At 56.4% G+C, this 18894-nt stretch overlaps 2 protein-coding genes and 1 long non-coding RNA gene across 43 annotated transcripts in view; 1 reads left to right on the top strand and 2 right to left on the bottom strand.

Annotated features, from left to right (window-relative positions):
• Positions 1-86: 86 nt before the first annotated feature.
• ATP6V1F (ATPase H+ transporting V1 subunit F) lies at positions 87-3227 on the bottom strand. Its single transcript, XM_003983025.6, has 2 exons — positions 2974-3227; positions 87-559 (listed from the first exon to the last, which is right to left on the bottom strand). The coding sequence occupies exons 1-2, from the start codon at positions 3129-3131 to the stop codon at positions 358-360; spliced, it is 360 nt and encodes a 119-aa protein (XP_003983074.1). The 5' UTR covers positions 3132-3227; the 3' UTR covers positions 87-357.
• A 113-nt stretch (positions 3228-3340) lies between these two features.
• LOC109497599 overlaps positions 3341-18894 on the top strand; it is a 26222-nt gene continuing 10668 nt past the window's right edge. For 6 of the 35 annotated variants that reach the window (XR_006594538.1, XR_006594524.1, XR_006594532.1 and 3 more), the window contains exons 1-6: positions 3341-3493; positions 9084-10770; positions 10997-11403; positions 11661-16410; positions 16591-16838; positions 18132-18657. This is a non-coding gene — a long non-coding RNA (uncharacterized LOC109497599). The other 29 variants (XR_006594542.1, XR_006594535.1, XR_006594527.1 and 26 more) reach the window with 27 other exon arrangements.
• The window catches only part of FLNC (filamin C), a 27312-nt gene continuing 15970 nt past the window's right edge, over positions 7553-18894 (bottom strand). For 3 of the 7 annotated variants that reach the window (XM_045052722.1, XM_003983022.6, XM_045052728.1), the window contains 25 exons: positions 18460-18620; positions 17622-17789; positions 17419-17542; positions 16826-16982; positions 16561-16750; positions 16352-16375; positions 15982-16229; positions 15455-15535; positions 15054-15153; positions 14664-14804; positions 14266-14394; positions 14000-14173; positions 13211-13372; positions 12894-13097; positions 12323-12475; positions 12116-12238; positions 11760-12002; positions 11299-11568; positions 11061-11198; positions 10718-10833; positions 10013-10145; positions 9742-9918; positions 9373-9591; positions 8550-8759; positions 7553-8425 (listed from right to left, as the gene is read on the bottom strand). In XM_045052722.1, coding sequence (XP_044908657.1) covers positions 8238-8425; positions 8550-8759; positions 9373-9591; positions 9742-9918; positions 10013-10145; positions 10718-10833; positions 11061-11198; positions 11299-11568; positions 11760-12002; positions 12116-12238; positions 12323-12475; positions 12894-13097; positions 13211-13372; positions 14000-14173; positions 14266-14394; positions 14664-14804; positions 15054-15153; positions 15455-15535; positions 15982-16229; positions 16352-16375; positions 16561-16750; positions 16826-16982; positions 17419-17542; positions 17622-17789; positions 18460-18620 — 4033 coding nt within the window. In that variant the 3' untranslated portion in view covers positions 7553-8237. The remainder of the gene's footprint in view (positions 8426-8549; positions 8760-9372; positions 9592-9741; positions 9919-10012; positions 10146-10717; positions 10834-11060; positions 11199-11298; positions 11569-11759; positions 12003-12115; positions 12239-12322; positions 12476-12893; positions 13098-13210; positions 13373-13999; positions 14174-14265; positions 14395-14663; positions 14805-15053; positions 15154-15454; positions 15536-15981; positions 16230-16351; positions 16376-16560; positions 16751-16825; positions 16983-17418; positions 17543-17621; positions 17790-18459; positions 18621-18894) is intronic. The other 4 variants (XM_045052724.1, XM_045052726.1, XM_045052725.1 and 1 more) reach the window with 3 other exon arrangements.

The raw sequence follows: 18894 nt of genomic DNA, 5'->3' as shown, positions 1-18894 counted from the left end.
CTTTGGCAGAAGCTTTTCCAGCCCTGCCAGTCGAATCTCCCCGACAGCCTCATCCCACGCGTGTCCTTTCTAGCACCCAGCCTCAGTTTGGAGAGAAACAATAACGTTACTTTAATTTAACATCAACAATGACACCGTGTAACAGCACAGGGAAGAGGTGGTGGAGAGAAGACACTCAGGCTTCCTGTTCCCTAACCAGCCTTGGCTTTAATGGCAGAGCCCCAGCAACCTGGAAGCAGCTCACCTAGCCTCTTAATGGAGTGGGCAGGGGCACGGGAATTGGAAATCAGAGGCTCAAAACTCACAGAAGGACTGAGGGCAAGCCTGGGGAGGAGCTGCCTGGCTGTAGGGAGGGCCCTAGCGCAGGTCTTCGGCTGTGAACATGCCCCGGGCCCGGCGCAGGATGGAGTCCTTGGCGGCATCATAGGGGTGCTCCTTGGACGGGATCTCCAGGACGGCTGGGATGGAGCGCTGGTGGGCGTCGAGCGCGTGCCGCACCATCTCTGCGATGTACTGGTTGATGAGGATAATGCCGATGTCATCCCGGTTTAGAAACTGCCTGTTGGGAGAAATGAGAAGGGAGCCCACTCCGAGGTGGTGAGGCCGGGCGGCGGAGGCAAATGTGCTTGACCCAGCGAGTGCAGAGGCCAAGGGCAAAGCTTGCTAGACCGAACTCTCTCCATTCTAACCAGAACCAACTTCACTCAAAATCTAGGGGCCCTGGCTGTCAGGGGTAACTTCCACCTCCCCTGCTTGGAAGGCTCCCAAGTGAGCTGGTGCTGAAGATTAGGGCACAGGCTGATGTGACCTGTATGCTGCGTTTGTGGGAAAAAGAGAGAGGATAAGTATATGTCTGTCCATAGTATGTACATTTTAAAAGGCAGGAAGATAAGGAATTAAGTGCTTCCAGGGGCAGAGAAGGGAGGTAAGGAAGTGGAAATAGATGAGGGTAGGAGTGAGACTTCTCAATATGTATACCTTTGAAATATTAATTTGCAAACCACACGAATACCTTAACTTTTCAAAGGAAAACAATTTCTTTAAAGGGGCTGATGAGACCACTTAAGGTCTATGCTGAAGTTTGGCATGAGCTAAGAATACAACATAGGAAGAGGAAAATCATCCTTTCCCCACAGAGAGGACCTAGCACTGGGATCTTCCTTTCTTGTAATCACCCAGGCATTAATATATTAAAAACGACTGGGGCGCCTGGACAGCTTAGTCAGTTAAGCAACCGATTCTCGGTTTCAGTTCAGGTCATGATCTCACAGTTTGTGGGATGGAGCCCTGTGTTGTGCTCTGTGCTGACACTGCAGGGCCTGCTTGGGATCCTCTCTCTCTCTCTCTCTGTCTCCCTCCCTCCCTCCCTCCCCTGCTCACACACTGGCATGAGCTCCCTCTCTCTCAAAATAAATAAACATTAAAAAAATATATATCTATATATAAAACTATTTTTGCTGAGCACTTGCTCTGTGCCAGGCACGAGGGCCAGTTAGACTTGATGACTGATCTCTGGGTCCCTTTGGATGGAAACATGGAATGGTCTTGGAGTAAAATCTGTCCTTCTCCTATGACAACTTGGGTCACTTTACCAGAATGCTTAGAGATCAGGCCAGTTCAGGGCCTATCATCCCCAGGCAGCAGGATCCAGTCTCAGCCAGCAGCTCAAGGCTGGACTGTTTAGGGGAAAACAGGTGAGAGTGGTTTGTTCCTAAGACTTGGCAACAGGGGCCTTAGAGAAGGGGTGAGAAAGCACAGGGGGCTGGCATCCTCGTTTCAAGTCACCAGGACACCTCCTGAGTTAAGGGACATGCCCACATCCACACTATGAAGCCATCACTCTTGACCCAGAGCAGGAAATGAGGACTTCAAATGCAAGGTCTTTTTGCTAAATTCACTTATTCTGGTGGCTTTTTAAAAAGATTCTTTAAAAACAGTTTTTTTTAATTTTATTTATTTTTGGGAGGGAGGGAGAGAGAGAGAGAGAGAGAGAGAACAAACAAGTCGGGGAAGGGCAGAGAGCGAGGGAAACACAAAATCTGAAGCAGGCTCCAGACTCTGAACTGTCAGCACAGAATTCCACGTGGGGCTCGAACACACGAACCGGGAGATCATGACCTGAGCCGAAATCAGACGCTCAATTGACTAAGCCACCCAGGCACAAACCCCCCCTTTTAAAAAAAATTTCATTTATTTTTGAGAGAGAGAGAGAGACAGAGTGCAAGTCAGGGAGGGGAAAAGATTCTTACATTCTCTGTACTGATCATGCCATACACACATGAAGTTTTTCTTCTTTTGATTAAAAAAAAAAAAAAGGCAAGGTCTTAGCACAAAGTAGGATACAGTCCTAATATTCTGCAGGCTATGCTCAGGACAATGGGAAATTCCAAGACTGAAGAGTGTGGACCTGGCTTAAGAGAGTTGGGCCTAGGGTTCAAATCTCCACTCCCTCTCTTCCAAATGGTGTGACTTTGGAATGTGCCTTAACCTCTCTGAGCTTTAGTTTTCCCACTTGTACGTGGGAATAATAACCCCTACCTTACAGGATGATTGTGAGCCTGTGAAGGGCATGAAAATACAAGAAAGCCCGACCCCACTGCCTAGGTGTTCGCTCAGTGTGTGGTTCCTTTAGGGGTCAACTCCCAAAAGAGCTGAGGCAGGTCCCAGGGGCCGGTTGGGCCGAGGGGCGGCGCCTGTCACGAGCTCTGTTCCCCTTCTTTCCTGACACACAGTCATATGAGGGATGAGCTCGTGGACCTGACATAACCCGGGTCCCCCGGAGTGCAGAAAGAGAACTTGGGGCACAGAGGCCTCCCCCGGAAGGGCGGCCGGACCGACTTCCTTGACCCTCGAGGGCAGGGTCTGGAAGCCCCTCTCAGGCCCCGACTGCCGGGTCTCCGAGCCGCCCCCACCTATTCCCCTCGCTCCGACCCGAAGCAGAGGGACCCATTCAGGCCTCACGGGCTACCGTACCGGAAAGTGTCTTCGATCTCATTGATGGTTGTATCCTTCTCCACCACCAGGAAATTAGGGTGGCGGTTCTTGTTAAGCTCCCCTATGCCGCCCAGGAGGAAGCCAGTAACTGTGTCCTCGTCTCCGATCACCGCAATTAGCTTCCCCCTACCCGCCATTCTCGCAGACAGGTAGAGCTCAGTAGAGACGGCCTGAAGTCCTCGAAGCCCCACCCCCGCAGTGCGCCGCCTTTTCAATCGCACCTCCACCCTTTAGACATGCGCAGTTCACCACTCCGCCTCCGGGACATGCGTATTAATAGAAACACGGCCTCAATCCGAATACGCCTGCGCCGTAAAGAGAGGCCGGAACCTGGGGACTACGAGTCCCAGAAGGACGTGCGGCACCACGGACTCACGCAGGCGCGTTCCATCGCTTGTTCAGTAAACCTGTTGAACCGAGCGCTGTTAGACCCTGAGACCTCAGAAGAAAACACGTAGTTTCTGTTCTCGAGGGTAGGGTCCGAGCCTGAACCGTGCACGTAAGTCTTTAACTATGGCACACAGTTAACGACCAGTACATATTTGTTTAGTAGATAAAAGATTGAACAAGTTAATGGTGACACTGACTAGGGAGGTAGGGCTTCAAGTGAACAGGCAGTTACAAAGCGGTTGGTTAATGCTAAAATATGAGAAGTACATGGAAGCATCCACTGAAGGCGTAACTAACCCACAGAGGGGTGGGGGAAGGGTGCTCAAAGAAGGTCGCCAGAAGGATGCAGGGTATAGAAATAAGGACAAGAGAGTGTTCTAGGTAAGAGGAACAGCATATGCAAAGGCTTAGCGACTAGAGAGCACGAGTGCCCTCAAGAAGAGTTAAAGAATCTGGAAGTTATCCTGAGGACAAATTATCCTGAAGCCACTGGAAGATGGTGTCCTGAGGCAGTTGTTCTAGAACTAGAGCTGTCCCGGTGCTGTGTGCAGAGGCAAGACTGCAGGAGGATACCACTGTGGTAAGAGATGATGGTGGCCAGAACTCAGGCTGTGATAATGGGAATGTGGAGATGGAGTCAAGAGATTCTTATTTAGAGACAGAATGGGCAAAACTGGTTTTCAGATTGGATGTGTTTGGGGAGTGAGAGACCCAGGTGACCCCTGGCTTTCTGGCCATTGCCACTGGGTGGATGGCAGTAACATTCCTGAGAGAGTAAGCTCTGTGAAATACAGACTGAAAGAGAAAGGTCCAGCTTTCCTCCTCCATTTTAACAAGCAGGCATCCTGGTGTTCAGCATGTGGTTTGTGAGTTTAGAGTGCTTGAAACCTCCAGATGGTCTCATCTAGTGGTTATTTGTATGATTGGCTTGGAATTTGGGCACACCCGGTTTGAATCTTGGCCCCACTATGTAGAGGCATGATTTTTGGGTTTATCAGCAAAATTTTCAAGGCCTTGAGTTCTTCAGATAATAGTATGCCCACCTGATAGGGCTGTTGGGATTAAGTGAGATAGAGCCCTTAAATGTTCAGCACCCAGGGCCATACTGTGCTTGGGGAAGAGCAGCTGGCTGGCTGTAGACACACAGGTGGAAGGCAGCTGATGCTGAGGAGGCCGGCAGGCCATCTGGGAAAGTGCTCACATCTGGAGTTAGTGGGGAGGGAGGGCAGAGAATGAGGAAGGGTGGGTGTAGAACCACCCGATTTAGTGCCTGGCCCACAATGGTCACAGATGGCAGGGTACTTAAGAGAATGCATCCTGCCTTTGGTGGTTTAACAGGTGAAGTGAGGAGCTGCGTACATTTATCATTCAACCAGCGTTTATCACATGTGACCCTGAAGAGGCTGAGGACGCAAGATTGATAAAGTATGATTTCTGTTCTCAAGGAGCTCCCTGCAGGATGGAGGGGAGGGTGAAAAAAAATATCACGGGGAGGAGGTCAAACATACAATAAAGAGAGGCCCTGGTGGGGCACCTGGGTGGCTCAGCCAGTTAAGTGTCTCACTCAAGTCATGGTCTAAAGCCACGTGGGGTTAGAGCCCCATGTAAGGCTCTGCACTGGTGGTGCGGAGCCTGCTTAGGATTCTCTCTCTCTCTCCCCCTTTCTCTCTGCCCCTCCTGCATGCTCGTTCACTTGCTCTCTCGAAAGAAAGAAATTTAAAAAAAATAAAGAGGCCCTGGAGGGGCCTTAAGGGGGCAGGATTCAGAGCAAGGAGGAGGAAAGGAAAGAAGAAACTTGAAAAGGAGCAAGGAGGCACATAGGCTACCGAGTAGAGAGGCGAGGAGGGTAGTTCAGAGCTGGGCCACCACTGTGTGCTGAAATGTCCAGGACGGGTCTAGAGGTGAGGGATCAATTGAGTGAAATGCTTCTTTGCCCTGCTCTAGCTACTGAGTTACTCATTTGTCACACCTGTCTGTATTAGACCTTCCAGGGTCAGGGAGCCCAGGCTCCTGGGGAAGAGGGTCTGTAGACACAAGGTCACAGATCAGTGTGATAACACAGGCATAGATGTCCCCCTGAGATGGTTTGGGAGCTGGGGGGCAGATCCAGGAGGGGCAGAGAGGGGGCCAGGAAGATGAGGAGAGTGGAGAGGCAAGGGTGTTGCCAGGCACTGGCCCAGACTGCCTCATGGGTGCCCAGGAAGCTAGAAGCTGTGAGAGTTTGAAGCGGAGGGTGTGGTGGAGAGAGGGCACACTGACTCAGGACTTCTTGCATGAACAGGTTGGGGAAGCTGGAGTGTGAATCTGGAGGCCTTAAAGGCCTTGGTAGAAGAGTAGATGTTACCCTGGAACAGGAGGGAGCTGTGGACTGGCCTCAAGCCAGAGAGGGGCAGATTCCTATAATGTGAGCCTCTCAGGCTGCAGTGTGCGGGGTGGGCCGGGATGGCTAAGGGGAGGGGCTGGCAGGCCAGTGAGACTAGTTAAGAGGCTAGTGGTCCAGGGAGATTAGTGGGCCAGGAAGGCTAAGTGACAAGGCTGTAGGGCCAGGAAGACTAGTTCAGAGGTTGGTGACCAGAGAGGCCAAGTGAAGTGACTTTTAGGCCAGGGAAGCTAGTAAAAGGCTGATGGGCCAGGGAAACTAGTTAAGCACTGGTGGAACAGGGAGACTAGTTAAGGGGCTGGTGGGCCAGGGAGGGTAAATGAACAGATTGCTTGGCCATGGAGACAAGTGAAGAATCTGGTGGACCTGGGGGGCCAGTTAAGAGGCCAGTGAATCAGGGAAGTTAAGTTTATTTATTTTTTTAATTTATTTTTTTTTTCAACGTTTATTTTTGGGACAGAGAGAGACAGAGCATGAACGGGGGAGGGGCAGAGAGAGAGGGAGGCACAGAATCGGAAACAGGCTCCAGGCTCTGAGCCATCAGCCCAGAGCCCGACGCGGGGCTCGAACTCCCGGACCGCGAGATCGTGACCTGGCTGAAGTCGGACGCTTAACCGACTGCGCCACCCAGGCGCCCCTGGGAAGTTAAGTTTAGAGTCTGGCAGAGCAGAGAGTCTAAGGGAAGAGGCTGTCGAGCCCAGAAGGCTAGTTCAGAGGTGGTAGCCAGGGAGGCCAAGAGAAGAGCCTGGTGGGTAAGTGAAGAGGCTGGTGGAATAGAGAGACTAGTTTAGATGCTGATGGGCCAAAAAGTCTAGTCTAAGAGCTGGTAGGACAGATACTAGTGAAGAGGCCAGTGGGCCATGGAGACTGGTTAAGAGGCTGATGGGTCAGGGAGACTAGTTCAGAGGTTTGCAGGCCAGGGAGGCTAGTGAAGATGCTGGTAGGCCAGGGAGAATAGTGACTATGCTGATGGGCCAAGAAGGCTAGTTACAAATAAGGTACTTGTGAGGGGGCTGGCAGTTAGGGAGACTAAGAGGCTGGTGGGCCAGGGAGGCTAAGGGAGGAGGCTTGTGAACTAAGGAGGCTAAGGGAGGAGGCTTTGGGCCTGGGAGACCAGGTAAGAAGCTGGTGGCCGGGGGGGCTATGAGAAGAGGCTGGTGGGTCAGAGAGGAGGCTAAGGGAAGAGGCAGGGGCCCTCAAGACTTGTCAGTGGCCCGAGGGCCAGGGAGACTAGTTCAGAGGTTTGCAGGTGGGGGAGAACAGATAAGCTGGTGGACCAGGGAGACTAGTTAAGAGGCCAGGGGAGCTAACTGAAGAGGTGGTGGGCCTAGGAGATGAGTTCAGAGGTTTGTGGGCCAGGAAGGTAAGGAAAGAGATCAGGCTAGGGTGACTAGTTAGGGGCTGGTTTAGGTTGGGGTCCTGAGCAAGGTCCGAACTGCTGGTGGGGCCAGAGCAGGTCCAGATCTGACCCTGGACTTAGCTGGATTAAACGTTCCAGGGTTTGCGTGGGATTCTGCCTGCCTGCTGGGTGAGGAACATTCCTGTTGGAGTCTGTGCTGTTTTAAGGACCTAATTTGTTGAGAGTCTGAGGTCAGGCTAAAGGGAAGCCTGCCAGTAGTCACAGGGCAGTCTTCCAGAACACAGTGTTCACCTCCCTCTCCCACCCACCAGCTCTCTAGGAGTCTGAGAACCAGTCCTTGGTTCTTTCAGGTATTTCACCAAGATCCCAGGCCTTACCAAATACATGGTGGCCACCCATAGAAAGCACATGCACAAGAACAGCCAAGCCTCTGCGACAGGCCAAACTTTATTTGGAGTTTTCCACTTAGGCGACTCCCGGCAGAGCCGCATGACATGTGCAAAAGTCTCCCCAGAAAGCTGGGCCTCGCAGTGTGTAAAAAAGGCCCCCCATGGGGCAGAGCTGTGCAACCGTAAAAAAAAAAAAAAAAAGAGAGAGGGAGAAAGAAAGCAGTCCTCCAGGAAGCCTGGCTGGGGCAGATACAAATCGCTGTGGGCCAGGCCACGTGCCAGCGCTGCTGCTGGTTCTGGGTCTGTTTTCTCCTCCGATTGTGCTTTCTTTTCCAAGTCCTTAACACTCTGGGGTCGTGGCCACCAGAGGGGCCAGACACAGTCCTTAGCAGCAAGGTGGTCTGGCCGGCAGTGCGGTTTGAGGGTGCCCTCTCTCACACGCGCAGACACCCCCAAACACATGCTTCCCCACTGGCCTCAGCCCTCCCCCCGCCCACCTTCGTGTCACATTCACGGGAGGAACACTGCCCTGAGACAGACAAAGCCCTCCAACCCCTGGGGGCATGGCAGGGTGGGGAGGCTAGGGCGTTCACTTCACACCCCAGGGCAGGTGTTTGTGGTATCTGATTCTGTGCGTGTGCATCTAGGTGTGGTGTGTGTGTGTGTGTGTGTGAGTGCATTGGCCGGAGGTGGGGGCTGAGGCTGGGGGAGGCACTTCAGGGATTCAGGGCACGTTGACTTTGAAGGGGCTTCCGGGAACACTTTCGTCGCCCCACTTGACAATGAGGATGTAGTCCCCTTTCTCCTTGACGGTGTAGGTGACATTGTAGACCCGGTTCCCCATGTGCTTCACGTACACCTCTTCACAGGGGGTCTTGGGCCCATGCACGCCCACCATCATCATGTTGGTGCCTGGAGGGGGAGACGGAAGGGGCTTGCTCACACCAGGGGCCCACAGCCCCATGGTACCCCCTACCTGCCATGTTCTTGTGCACTTGCCCACTCTAGGAAACCACCCTCTCCTCCCTTGGCATGCCTGCTTTGCTGCAGTCCACGGTGAAGGAGTTCTTCTGGCCCACAAAGGCCTGGGACAGCCCAGGGCCCCGTGTCACCACCTTGCTGGCATCCGAGGAGAACTTGGGGATGGAGCTGTAGCTGGAGCCACGGCTTGAGGAGGATTTGGTCACGGTCTCCACCAGAACTGTGGATGTTTCATGAAGGCTGTGGCCTCCAGACAGCCGGGGACCTGAGGGACAGCGTGGGGTAAACACAAGCTGGGTCAGAGGCCTGCCTTCCTGAGGCAGCAGGCCCTCAGCCAGCACCAACAGCCCCGTGGGCCACATCCCTTCCCCACTGCGGCACCCAGAATTCCTAGTGAGCCCGGCTGTGCGCACAGCTGAGGCTCATCCTGAGACCCTGGGCCTCTGACGGCTCCAGCCCTGGCACGGTCTGGGAACTCAAGTCCCAGGGTTAAGAGTCTTGCTTTAAAAAGGAACATATATCCAACTGATCCTTCACACTGCTTCCAAAAGGAAAGCTTGCTAAATGTTTACTGAGCTTTGTGTTTTAGGAAACCAGAAACATACGAAGAAAGTTAAGCTAAAGCTTGGGAGCCACTGCAGGGAAAAATTAATCACGTGACAGACAACAGTAAAGAAGAAGGACTTGATTTTCAAAAATGATTCTCCGTGGTTCCACAGAATGGTGTGCCGTGCAAGGTCAGGCCCACTTTATTCCTGGTAAGTTGTCCGTGGATTTTAGGTCAGACTATGACTGAATATGAATGGCTGCTGGAGTCATCCAAGCTGGGTTGGGCTGCAGGCTGGGCTGGAGGGATGTCCCCCACCCCGGGCACTCACCTGTGACTTTGGCCTTGAAGGGGCTGCCCACGATGTGCTGGGGGCCACCGTACTTGATGGCAATGAGGTAGTTGCCAGGCGCCATGGGAGTGTAAGTGACAACATGGCCCTCAGGACACTCCCGACAGTCCAGCTGCACCTTGGAGGGGCCATCGATGGTGACAGACAAGGCCCCTGAGCCCGCATTCAGGGTGTTGACAATGAACTCTGATGACACGCCTAGGGACCAGAGGTAGCAAGGCGGTAGGTTGGGCCCTAGGCTCTGAGAACAGACCTCTGCAAGGACTCAGCCCTCTGGGACAGGGCAGTACAGGACCAGAAGCTGAGTGCCCCAATATCGGACCCTCCTCCCTAGCCCCAGGCACTCACCAGTAGTGCCTCCCTCAAGTCCAGGACCATAAGCTGACACCAAGCCTGGGTCCCCAGCCTGGCTCTGTTCCCCAACGCGGATCTTGAAGGGACTGCCAGGGATGTGGGCACCGTTGAACTTGACATCAATAGAGTGGACGCCGTTCTCGTGGGGGATGAAGCGGATGGTGTGCTTGTCTGTGGGGCGGAGGGTTGGTGAGTGAGCCTTTGTTCTTCCCCTCCCCGTCCCAGAAGGGCCTGGCATGGGTGGGCAAGGCCAGGGTCAGCTCACCGCTGTCCAGCTCAGAGACGTAGCACTCCTCCACCGCACCCGAGGGCGTGTGCACCCTTGCATCAATCACACCCCGAGCACCATTCAGCTGCACCGCAAAGGACGCCGGCTGGTTCACCTTGAGCCCTGTTTCCTGCAGAGGCCACAGCCAGTGCTCAGAATCCTGGGAGGGTCTGGAGCACTGCTGTCTGCAGCCTGACACTGATCCCAACCCCAGCCTGGCCCGGCTCAGGGAGGCTCTCACCAAGGCTCCCTTGGGAGGGGAGGGGGAGGCAGGGGCTGGGCCTATGGCCTTGGCATCTGCTAAGAGGTGGGCCCACTTGGCTGTGCTGGGCACAGTGGAGGATGACATGATGTATCCTGTCCTGACTAAAGAGATAAGATTCAAACACTATAAATCAGGTCAGTGCCCAGAGGCCCAGAAGAGGAAGGGTGTGGCCTAGACTGCCCTGGGGAGGCTCCCTGGAGGAGGTGAGTCACTGGGGAGGACTTGAAGAAGCACAAGGAGGCCAATTGGGGGTGGGAGTGTGAGAAGATGATCCTGGGGTGAGGCATGGCACCCCCTGCTATACGGATACTGGGAAAGAGGGAGAGACATCTGCCTGTCTCTTCCAAGGTCACTGCTAAGCTCTGGACACATGGACCTGCCTTCACCTCCTGCCTATCTCTCAGGATGGCAGAGGGGCCCCACCCCATGGCAGATACCTGGAGGCTGGTGACAGTGAGGCGGCGAGCATCATCTGAGAGGGAGGCCACAGGTACCACAAAAGGGCTATCTGGTATGTGTTCATCATTGAACTTGATGGAGACCTCATAGTCACCTGGGAAGAGAAGGCTGGTCAGGACAGGCTCCTTGGGCCAGGGCTCAGGTCTGGAGACAGACTCGCACTCCCAGGGGCGTGGGGTGGAGGAAGATGGGGTAGAGAAAGAGCAGGGGCCCAGGTGAAGCGGGAGTTCTGTAGCCCATCTCTCTGCTCTGGTCAGCGAGCAGAAACCCGGTCTGGAAGGTCAGGCAGGCCCAGCTCCCACCTCCATCATGGGCACCCACCTGGTTCCTGGACAACATAGGAGACCCCACAGGAGCCATCTTTTCGGTCCTCAAATGAAATCTCCGCCTTGCTGGGACCCTCCACGGCAATAGACAGGCCTCCAGCACCAGCTTCTCGGGTCCAAATGCTGAATTCAGCTGGGGACAGGGAAGCAGGGCAGAGGCAGTTCTTTAGCACGATTGCCCATCCTGCCAGCTGCCCTGCCCCCACCCCCTCTCCTGGACACCTGCCCCTCACCTGGCACACCGGCCACACCTCGCTCCAGTCCTGTGCCTCCAGCCCGCACTTTGTGGGCACCACCTTCACCCAGCGGCCCCACAGTGAACTGAAAGGGACTGCCAGGTACGTGCTGGCCGCGGTACTTGACGGTGACTGTGTGGGGCCCCATTTCCTGGGGCACAAAACGCACACTGTACGCGCTGTCTTCTCCCTCGACAATCTCTGCGGCTTCCATCTTGCCCGATGGGCTGGTCACCTGTGCAGTCATGTCCTGGGAACTGGCCTCCCCTGCAGGAGGTGGGATGGTTAGGCTGACGCTGGGGTTGCCCCCAGCCTTGGACCTTCCCTCCCTCCCTCAGTAAGACCCCTCCCCTTCCCAGAACACCCTGGCCAGTTGCCCGTGCCCTCCCCATCCTGTCCCCGGGGACAGAAGGCCCAGCCTCCCTGTGAGGACCCTGGCCCAGCACGGCCCTGCTTACCCTCCTGCTGCCGGGTGATGCTGCCAAAGGAGCCCAGGCGCTCCCGGCCCAAGAAGTCCCCGAAGACCGCGGGGAAGGGGTCTCCACCAACCTGGGTGGACTCCTCTACCCGCACCTCACGCTTGGTCTCTCCGCCGCGCGTCTTGCTGATCTCCGTGCGTTCTGTGCGGGTGTATGTGTGGCTGCTGCGTGTGAAGGTGCGCGTCAGGCGCTCCTGGGCAGACACCATCTGGAACCAGTTCCCTGTGGGGCACGGAGCAGTGGAGGTGAGTGTGCCGGAAGGACGGGGCCCCGTGGGGTAGGCTCTGGGCCCGCTGCCCTCCCCCGAGCCCTGCCAGGCTCTTCCTGGCTCCTACCTGGGATCTTGAGATTGAGGTCACAGGTGCTGCCAATGGTGGCAATGGAAGGTGCCTGTCTCCGCCGCGTGATGCTTTCCTTCATGCGACCCTCACCGGTAACCTTCACAGTGAACGGGCTTCCTGGAGGGGGAGAGGCGGGGGGAGCGGATGGCTCAGACACCGGCCTCCCGGCCTCTCCCTGCCCAGCTGTGGCCCAAAGCTTACCAGGCACGTGCTTGTCAGCAAATTTGATGTTGATGATGTAGGTGCCAGGCTCGGTGGGGCAGTAGGTGACTTTGCATGTGCCATCTTCCATGTCCTCACAGTTGATGTCCACCTTGCTAGGGCCTTCAATACTCAACCCCAGGCCCCCGTAACCTGGCAGGAAGCAAAGGACACGTGTCCCTCAGGCCCTGCCACCCTGCTCTTCCCGCCCCCCCACTACAGGCTCTGTCTGGACCAGGCACCCAGCATGTATAACCACCAATGAAAGCTGGCTCTGTGGGAGGAGGGGTAAGCCAGACACTGAACCAGACAGTCCGGGATGGGCAGTATGGAAAATTCCCCCAGGTGGGCCTCTTGGGTTCCAGTGAGTGAGGGACAGTCAGAAACTTAAGAGAGCTGAACTTTCTCTTAACATTTAAGAGGAATGACCCGGAACATGTACTTTCCCTCAAATGGACCCCAGAACGGGGAGTCCAGGGAGGAGGCGATGACTAAGGGCTGCTGGGCAGGAAAGTTCAAGTCCTTGTTGGAAGCACCAGCCAAAACAAGGGGTTTCTGGGGCGAGAAGCACCTGCGTTGCGAGTGTCCACGATGAACTCCGCCACCTGGAACGTGTGTCCCTCGGACAGGCCCTTGCCCCAGACCCGCACCTTGCTGGCATCTCCGATCTCAGATGGCCCCACCAGGATCTTGAAGGGGCTGTTGGTGACATGCTTGCCACTTTTGCGCACGCTTACCACGTGCTCCCCAACCTCCTTCGGGGTGAAGGAGATGCCTGTGGAAAGGGGGGTGGTCAGGCATGGTGCCCAAGGCCGGGCAGAGCACCCCTTCCCAGCTCCTTTTAGGTCTTCCTCTTCCTGAGGCCCCTCCCCACGGCCCCACACTCACCGATGTGCCTGTTGGGCAGGCGCTTCAATAGGCAGGGCTCCTCGTTGCCTGAGGGGGCGCGGATGCTGGCAGTCAGCAGGCTCAGGTCACTCTCCGTGATCTTCAGTGACACATCCGTGGAGGTGCCCACATTGAGCTGTGATGTCCTCATGGAGTCATCGCCTGGTGGGGGAGTTTGACATGTCAGGCGGTTAGGACTCCAGGTAGCGTGTTCTCATGGGGCTCAGGAGACCTCCTGGCAGACCCCGCTGGACTCCACAGACCTGCCCACCCAAGGGGCAGAGAGGCCGAAGGCCCAAGAGAGCCTGGTCTTCATTCACGTGTTAGCTGCCAAAGCTTCCAGACGGGCCCCCTACCCCAGCTGCCTTGTGGATGCCTCCGGCCCAAATGGGATAAATCCCTAATCTGTGTATTTTAATCGCAAGTCACACAGTTTCATGGAACCAAAACACTAGACCAGTCGGCACGGATCCCTTACTTGCTATGTGGCCCTGATCAAGTTGCTTAGCCTCTCTGGGCCTACCAATCTATCAAGGAGGTTTATCAGTATCCTAACTTCATTAAGAGTTACTCCAAACACTGAGATGATGTATTTCAAAGCCTGAGGGGTGGATATTTCTCACCTGCTACAGGGAATGGAATGTTCCTGATATTTGTACAAAAATGCCCTCTTCCACCCAGAGGGGCCCCTACACTAACAACCCTTGATTACTTGAACACACTGGTCTTGCACATCCATCGTGTGCTGGGGGCGTATACTGGAGGCCTGTGTGCCTACTTCCACCTCACCTGTGATCTTGGCCGTGAAGGGGCTTCCTGGGATGTGCTTGTCATCAAAGCGCACGATGATGCTGTAATCTCCAGGCGCTGTGGGTAAGTAGGATACGGTGCAGGTGCCGTCCTTGTTGTCCTTGCAGGTGATCTCTGCCTTGGATGGGCCCTCCACAGCCAGGGACAGGCCCCCTGTAGGGGGAGGTGGGGCTGAGATCAGAGGTCCTGCCCTCATCCCTGCATCTGGCCTCCTACTCCAGCCCTCTGCCTACAGCTCCCCTCACCTTCCCCAGCATCCTTGGTGACAATGGTGAAGGTGGCCGGCTTGTTAACCATGCCATGGCTCAGGCCTGGCCCATAAGCACTCACATGGCGGCTATTGATGGCATCCACATAAAACTGCAGGGGGCTTCCTGAAGGAAACAGAGAAAGGGGACTGGGTCAGTAGTGAAGACGGGAGCTGCCTGAGCCCAGCACGGTCCCAAGTGCCTTCCTGTGGCTTCCCTGTCTGCTGTGGGGGTCTGTCTGATGGAAGCCCGCCTCCCACCGAGACACCAGCCTCCCCAGGGCCTGGGGGTGTGTGCTGTGTCTGCACACAGCAGGCGCACAGTGAATATTTGTCAAAAGAAGGCAGGCAAGAGTGAAGTCACTGTGGGTTCCTCTCAGCCTGGCCCCAACTTACCAGGGATGTGGTTGCCGTCATACTTGATCCCCATCTGGTGCAGGCCTTTCTCGGTGGGTGCATACCTCACCGTGATGGTTCCATCCTTATTGTCGGTGATGTTGGGCCGGGCTGTTTTCCCAGAGGGCATCCGTACCTCCCCTGCCAGGGAACACAGTTATGTAGGGGACCCTGTTTATCCTACCACAGCCCACCCTTTCCCTGCTGTCCCAGGCACCATGAGGTAGCCTGGAGCAGTGAGATGAAGCCCGAACTGGGACACAGAAGGCTCAAGTCTGAATTGCAGCCCTGCCCAACTTGCTGTGTAGCCCGGGGTAGCTCACTTCCCCCCTCTGGCCTGGAAGAAGTCCCCACTCTGAGCTCTCCTGCCTTGAGGCCCCCGGACAGTACCTGTGAGCTCCCCTTTCTGCACGGTGAAGGGGATGACCAGGTTGAAGGGCCTAAGCATGGACTCCATTGGCTCTACAGGCACCACTGGCTCCTCTGTGGCCTGGGGCAGGGGAGAGGAACAGTCATTGGCTGGGGAAGGCCTGGGGAGCTTGGCCTGAGTCACAATTGAAGTCAGAGATAGGAAAGAACAAGATGGTTAATGGTGAAACCAGAGTGGCAGGAGGGGTGTGTCAGCTGCAAGAGAAGAGGTGCCGTGCTCAGCTCAGGGATGTGTCTGCCCAGCCTGACTCCCGCCTGCTCCCCAAGATGGCCCCCAGACCATGCCCCAACCCTGGCCACTGAGGATCAGAAGGAAGAAATGAAGGAGCAGGAGGAGGGTGATGTGTGGGAGGCGGCAGTACCCAGTGTGTGGGGTAGGGGCCGGGCCGGTGCGGCTGCAGCACATCGGGAGGCTCCTCCACGTGGGGCATGGGGTCACACGCCTGGGAGACAAGGCACGGGAGAGCGTGGCTTGTTACCCGGTAGGCCAGTTCATGCCAGCTCGAGTGAGTGAGAGCGGACTCAGAGAATGGCCCAGAGATCTGAAGTCTCAGGCTGCCCATGAGGCAGTATGAATAATTTGAGTGCTTTACCCTCTAGAGGGCTTCATCGTCCTGCAGGGCCACCTTGGGGGTATGTATAGGGACAGTGGGCCTGAGGATCAGAGAAGAACATGGCAAGTTCCTCCAGAGAGAGCCGACCAACCACTGGAGGGGCCAGAAAACGGGCTGTGCTCAACTCCCAAGTTGGGAGGCTGTGGGAAATCAATGGCTTGACTCTGGAACACTCTGGGCCCAGAATCTATCAGGTGTGCGGACAGGTTCGTGATTCCTTGCTGCTGCTAAGAGGGCCCATCTCCCCAGCCAGTGTCCAGGGCCTTGGAACTTACCAGCACGTGGAAGGGGCTGTTGGGGATGTGCTCGCCTCCAAAGCGGATGGTGATGACGTACTTGCCCGGCTCGGGCGCTGTATAGTAGATGTCAAAGGTACCGTCGTGGTTCTCAACCACATCCACGTCGAGCTCCGCCCCATCCGGAGTGGACACCGTGCACGTCACCTTCCCCTTGCCTGCCGCCTTGGCGTCCACCGTGATCACTGTCTCCTCCCCGATCTGGATGCGGGGTCCCAAGCAGGCACCTGCCACCCAGAAGAGCCAAGCCAGGTTGAAGGTCTGTGGGGGCTGTGCTCAGTCCCTCTCCATTCCCAGCTGCCCCTGCCACCTCAGCCCACAGTGAGAAGAGAAGAAAAAGGGCACTCACCCAGGCCATGGCCTCCAATGGACACTGGAAACAGAGAAGAGTGTGAGGCCACGTAGCTGGTGAGAGGGGGTGGGGGGGTGGGGGCAGGGGAGGTGGGAGAGGTGGGCTCTCTGACCAGCAGTCCCCTGGGGACTGGGCTAGGGACCTGGAAGAGCAATGAGGGGTGCTCGATGGTGAGCAGGGGCAGAGGACATGGGGTGGGTGCCTACCTGTGACAAGACACTTGCTGGCATCCCCAGTGGGCAGGGCGTGGATGCGGAAGGGCGAGTAGGGGATCTCGTCGCCGCCATACTTGATGGTGATGGTGTACCGGCCACTCATGTCTGGCAGGTAGGACACAGTGTACGTGCCATCCCCGTTGTCTCGGATGTTGGCTTTCTTGGGCTTTCCCTCCGGGTCCTGGGGGAGAAGCAGAGGTCAGGGCCTGCCTGTACCCAAACCCTGACCGGGGAAGTGTACTACACATGGACTCACCAGGATCTGGACGGTGAGCAAACCCTCACCGGCATCCCGGGCATCGATGGTGAACTCCACGGGCAGGCTGGCAGGGATGCCAGAGGCGTTGAGGCCGGGGCCGCTGGCCCGCACCTTGCTGGCATCATGGGCAGGAAGCACCTTGATCTTGAAAGGGCTTCAGGGACAGAAAGGATGGACAGTTGGCCGGGGGCCTGGGGGGAGGACTCTGGGGCGGGGAGGAGGGGGCAGACCACATCCTGAGTTTTGTGGGAGGATTACTCGAGGGTACCCGTGACAGACCCTAAGAATTCCTGCATTCCCAGTGAAGATGCTGTGGTCGGTTTAAAGAAGAGGGTGCAGGAGGCCGCCTTCTCCCAAGGCACTCATTTTGTAGCTACGTGGTGGGAAAGCCTGGCCCGAGGAAAGCCTGTGTGGTGACAGGCAGGGAGCCCCAAGGAAGAGCAGTGGGGGTGGCTGAGCCGGAGACCGGATGAGGCCAAAACGGTGGGGGGAGGGCACCCCCAGGGCCCTGCCAGTGGCCGGCAGGTGTGGCCCCAGTGGGAGCGCCCCAGCGCTCAGCCACAGCATGGGAGCCCAAGAGTGCTTCTCACCTGCGTGGTACCTCCTGGTCGGCATACTTGACGGCTACCGTGTAGGGCCCATCGGTGGCTGGGGTGTAGTGGACGGTGTGGGTGCCATCTCCCTTGTCACGCACCTCTACAGGCTCGGCTACACCTGAGCAAGGGGGGAGGGTCAGCAAAGCCTCCTGGTACCCCGCCCCGCCTCCTTCCACCCTGCCCCAGACATTCGGTACCTGTGGGGCCCAGCACGGCCACTTGCAGTGGGGCCCGGCCGGCTTGGCTGCAGTCCACCGTGAAGGTCTGGGGTACCCGGGCCCTGACACCGGCCCCCAGCCCTGGCCCTGAGCACTTCACCTTCCCAGGGTCCACCACATCCTTCACCGGCACCCGGAACGGGCTCCCTGCAAGGAGAAGGACATCAGCCCCTACCCACCTGCACAGAATGGTCTCTGACGCCAAGGAGGCAGGGGAGAGGTCTTCCCTGCCTTCCCTGCCTCTGAAATACCCTCAGAGAGGCCAGACCAACATGTACAAATGCTTAGGAACTTGCTCATAAACGGGGACAAATAAACTTGGCTGCAGACTAAGGTGGGGCAAACCTTATTATGTGCTGGGCCACAGGCCTGGAAGAAGACATTCTTAATTTAATAAAATGCTAAAGATGGATTATTTTTAAAATAAAATGCACTTTTGACCATGAAGTTAGAAAAGTTAAGGTGGGAAAAAAAAATGTCCAATTTCAGCATGCCTAAGCTCTGCAATAACAGAAGACACGACCTGCCCAAGCAGCTCAGCCCTGTTCTTTGCGGACAGCGCGAGAAGGCACGAGAGAGAGGCTCTCCTCTGCCGGCGAGAGTGGCCTGGACTGTGCCTGAGTGACTGAACCCGTGAGGTCTGGCGCTCCAGGCAAAGGGCCGGGACGCCAGCCCTGGGCCTGTGGGAATGAACCGAAGGGTTGTCCCATCAGCGACGATCACTGCCCTGCCTCTTGGCCACAGCCTCAGCAGCCACGCGTTGTCACTGATGCCTTCCCTGCACAACCCTCCCCCGCCACCCACTCTCTCTGCACACCTGGGATGGGCCGCCCCCCAAAGGTGATGTTGACGTCGTAGTCTCCAGCGGTGAAAGGGATGTACTCCACGGTACAGCTACCATCTTTGTTGTCCTTGCAGGACATCTTGGCTTCTGAGGGGCCCTCGATGGCTAGGCCGAGGCCTCCGGTGCCAGCTCCCCTGCAAGGCAACGCCCTTCTCAGCTCTGCTAGGAACGGTGAGTAGGGAGAGGGAAGAGCCGCTGAAGGGGGTGGGTGGAGGACAGAGGGCAGGCTGCCAGGTGCCCAGCTGAGGAGGGACAAAGGGGCTGATCTTGAAATACCAGGGGAGGTAGGCTCCTGGGTCACCCTGGAGAGGGGGTGGGATGAGGTGCACACCGGAAGGACAAGGGAGAAGGGTGAGTAGCTGGGATCAGGGTGGCTACAGCATCGGTGTCCAGATTAGGAAAGGGGGA

This window comes from Felis catus, chromosome A2 (genome assembly GCF_018350175.1).
Source record: "Felis catus isolate Fca126 chromosome A2, F.catus_Fca126_mat1.0, whole genome shotgun sequence".
In the NCBI taxonomy this organism is placed as follows: Eukaryota; Metazoa; Chordata; class Mammalia; order Carnivora; family Felidae; genus Felis; species Felis catus.
The sequence above is the reverse complement of the archived record's forward strand: the minus strand, read 5'-3'. Positions and strand labels throughout refer to the sequence as shown.

Excerpts from the sequence above, each read along its gene's own strand:
- ATP6V1F (XM_003983025.6), bottom strand. The coding sequence starts at position 3,131 with ATGGCGGGTAGGGGGAAGCTAATTGCGGTGATCGGAGACGAGGACACA. Across the intron at positions 560-2,973 it reads GAGATCGAAGACACTTTCCG|GCAGTTTCTAAACCGGGATG; the intron begins GTACGGTAGCCC and ends TTCTCCCAACAG.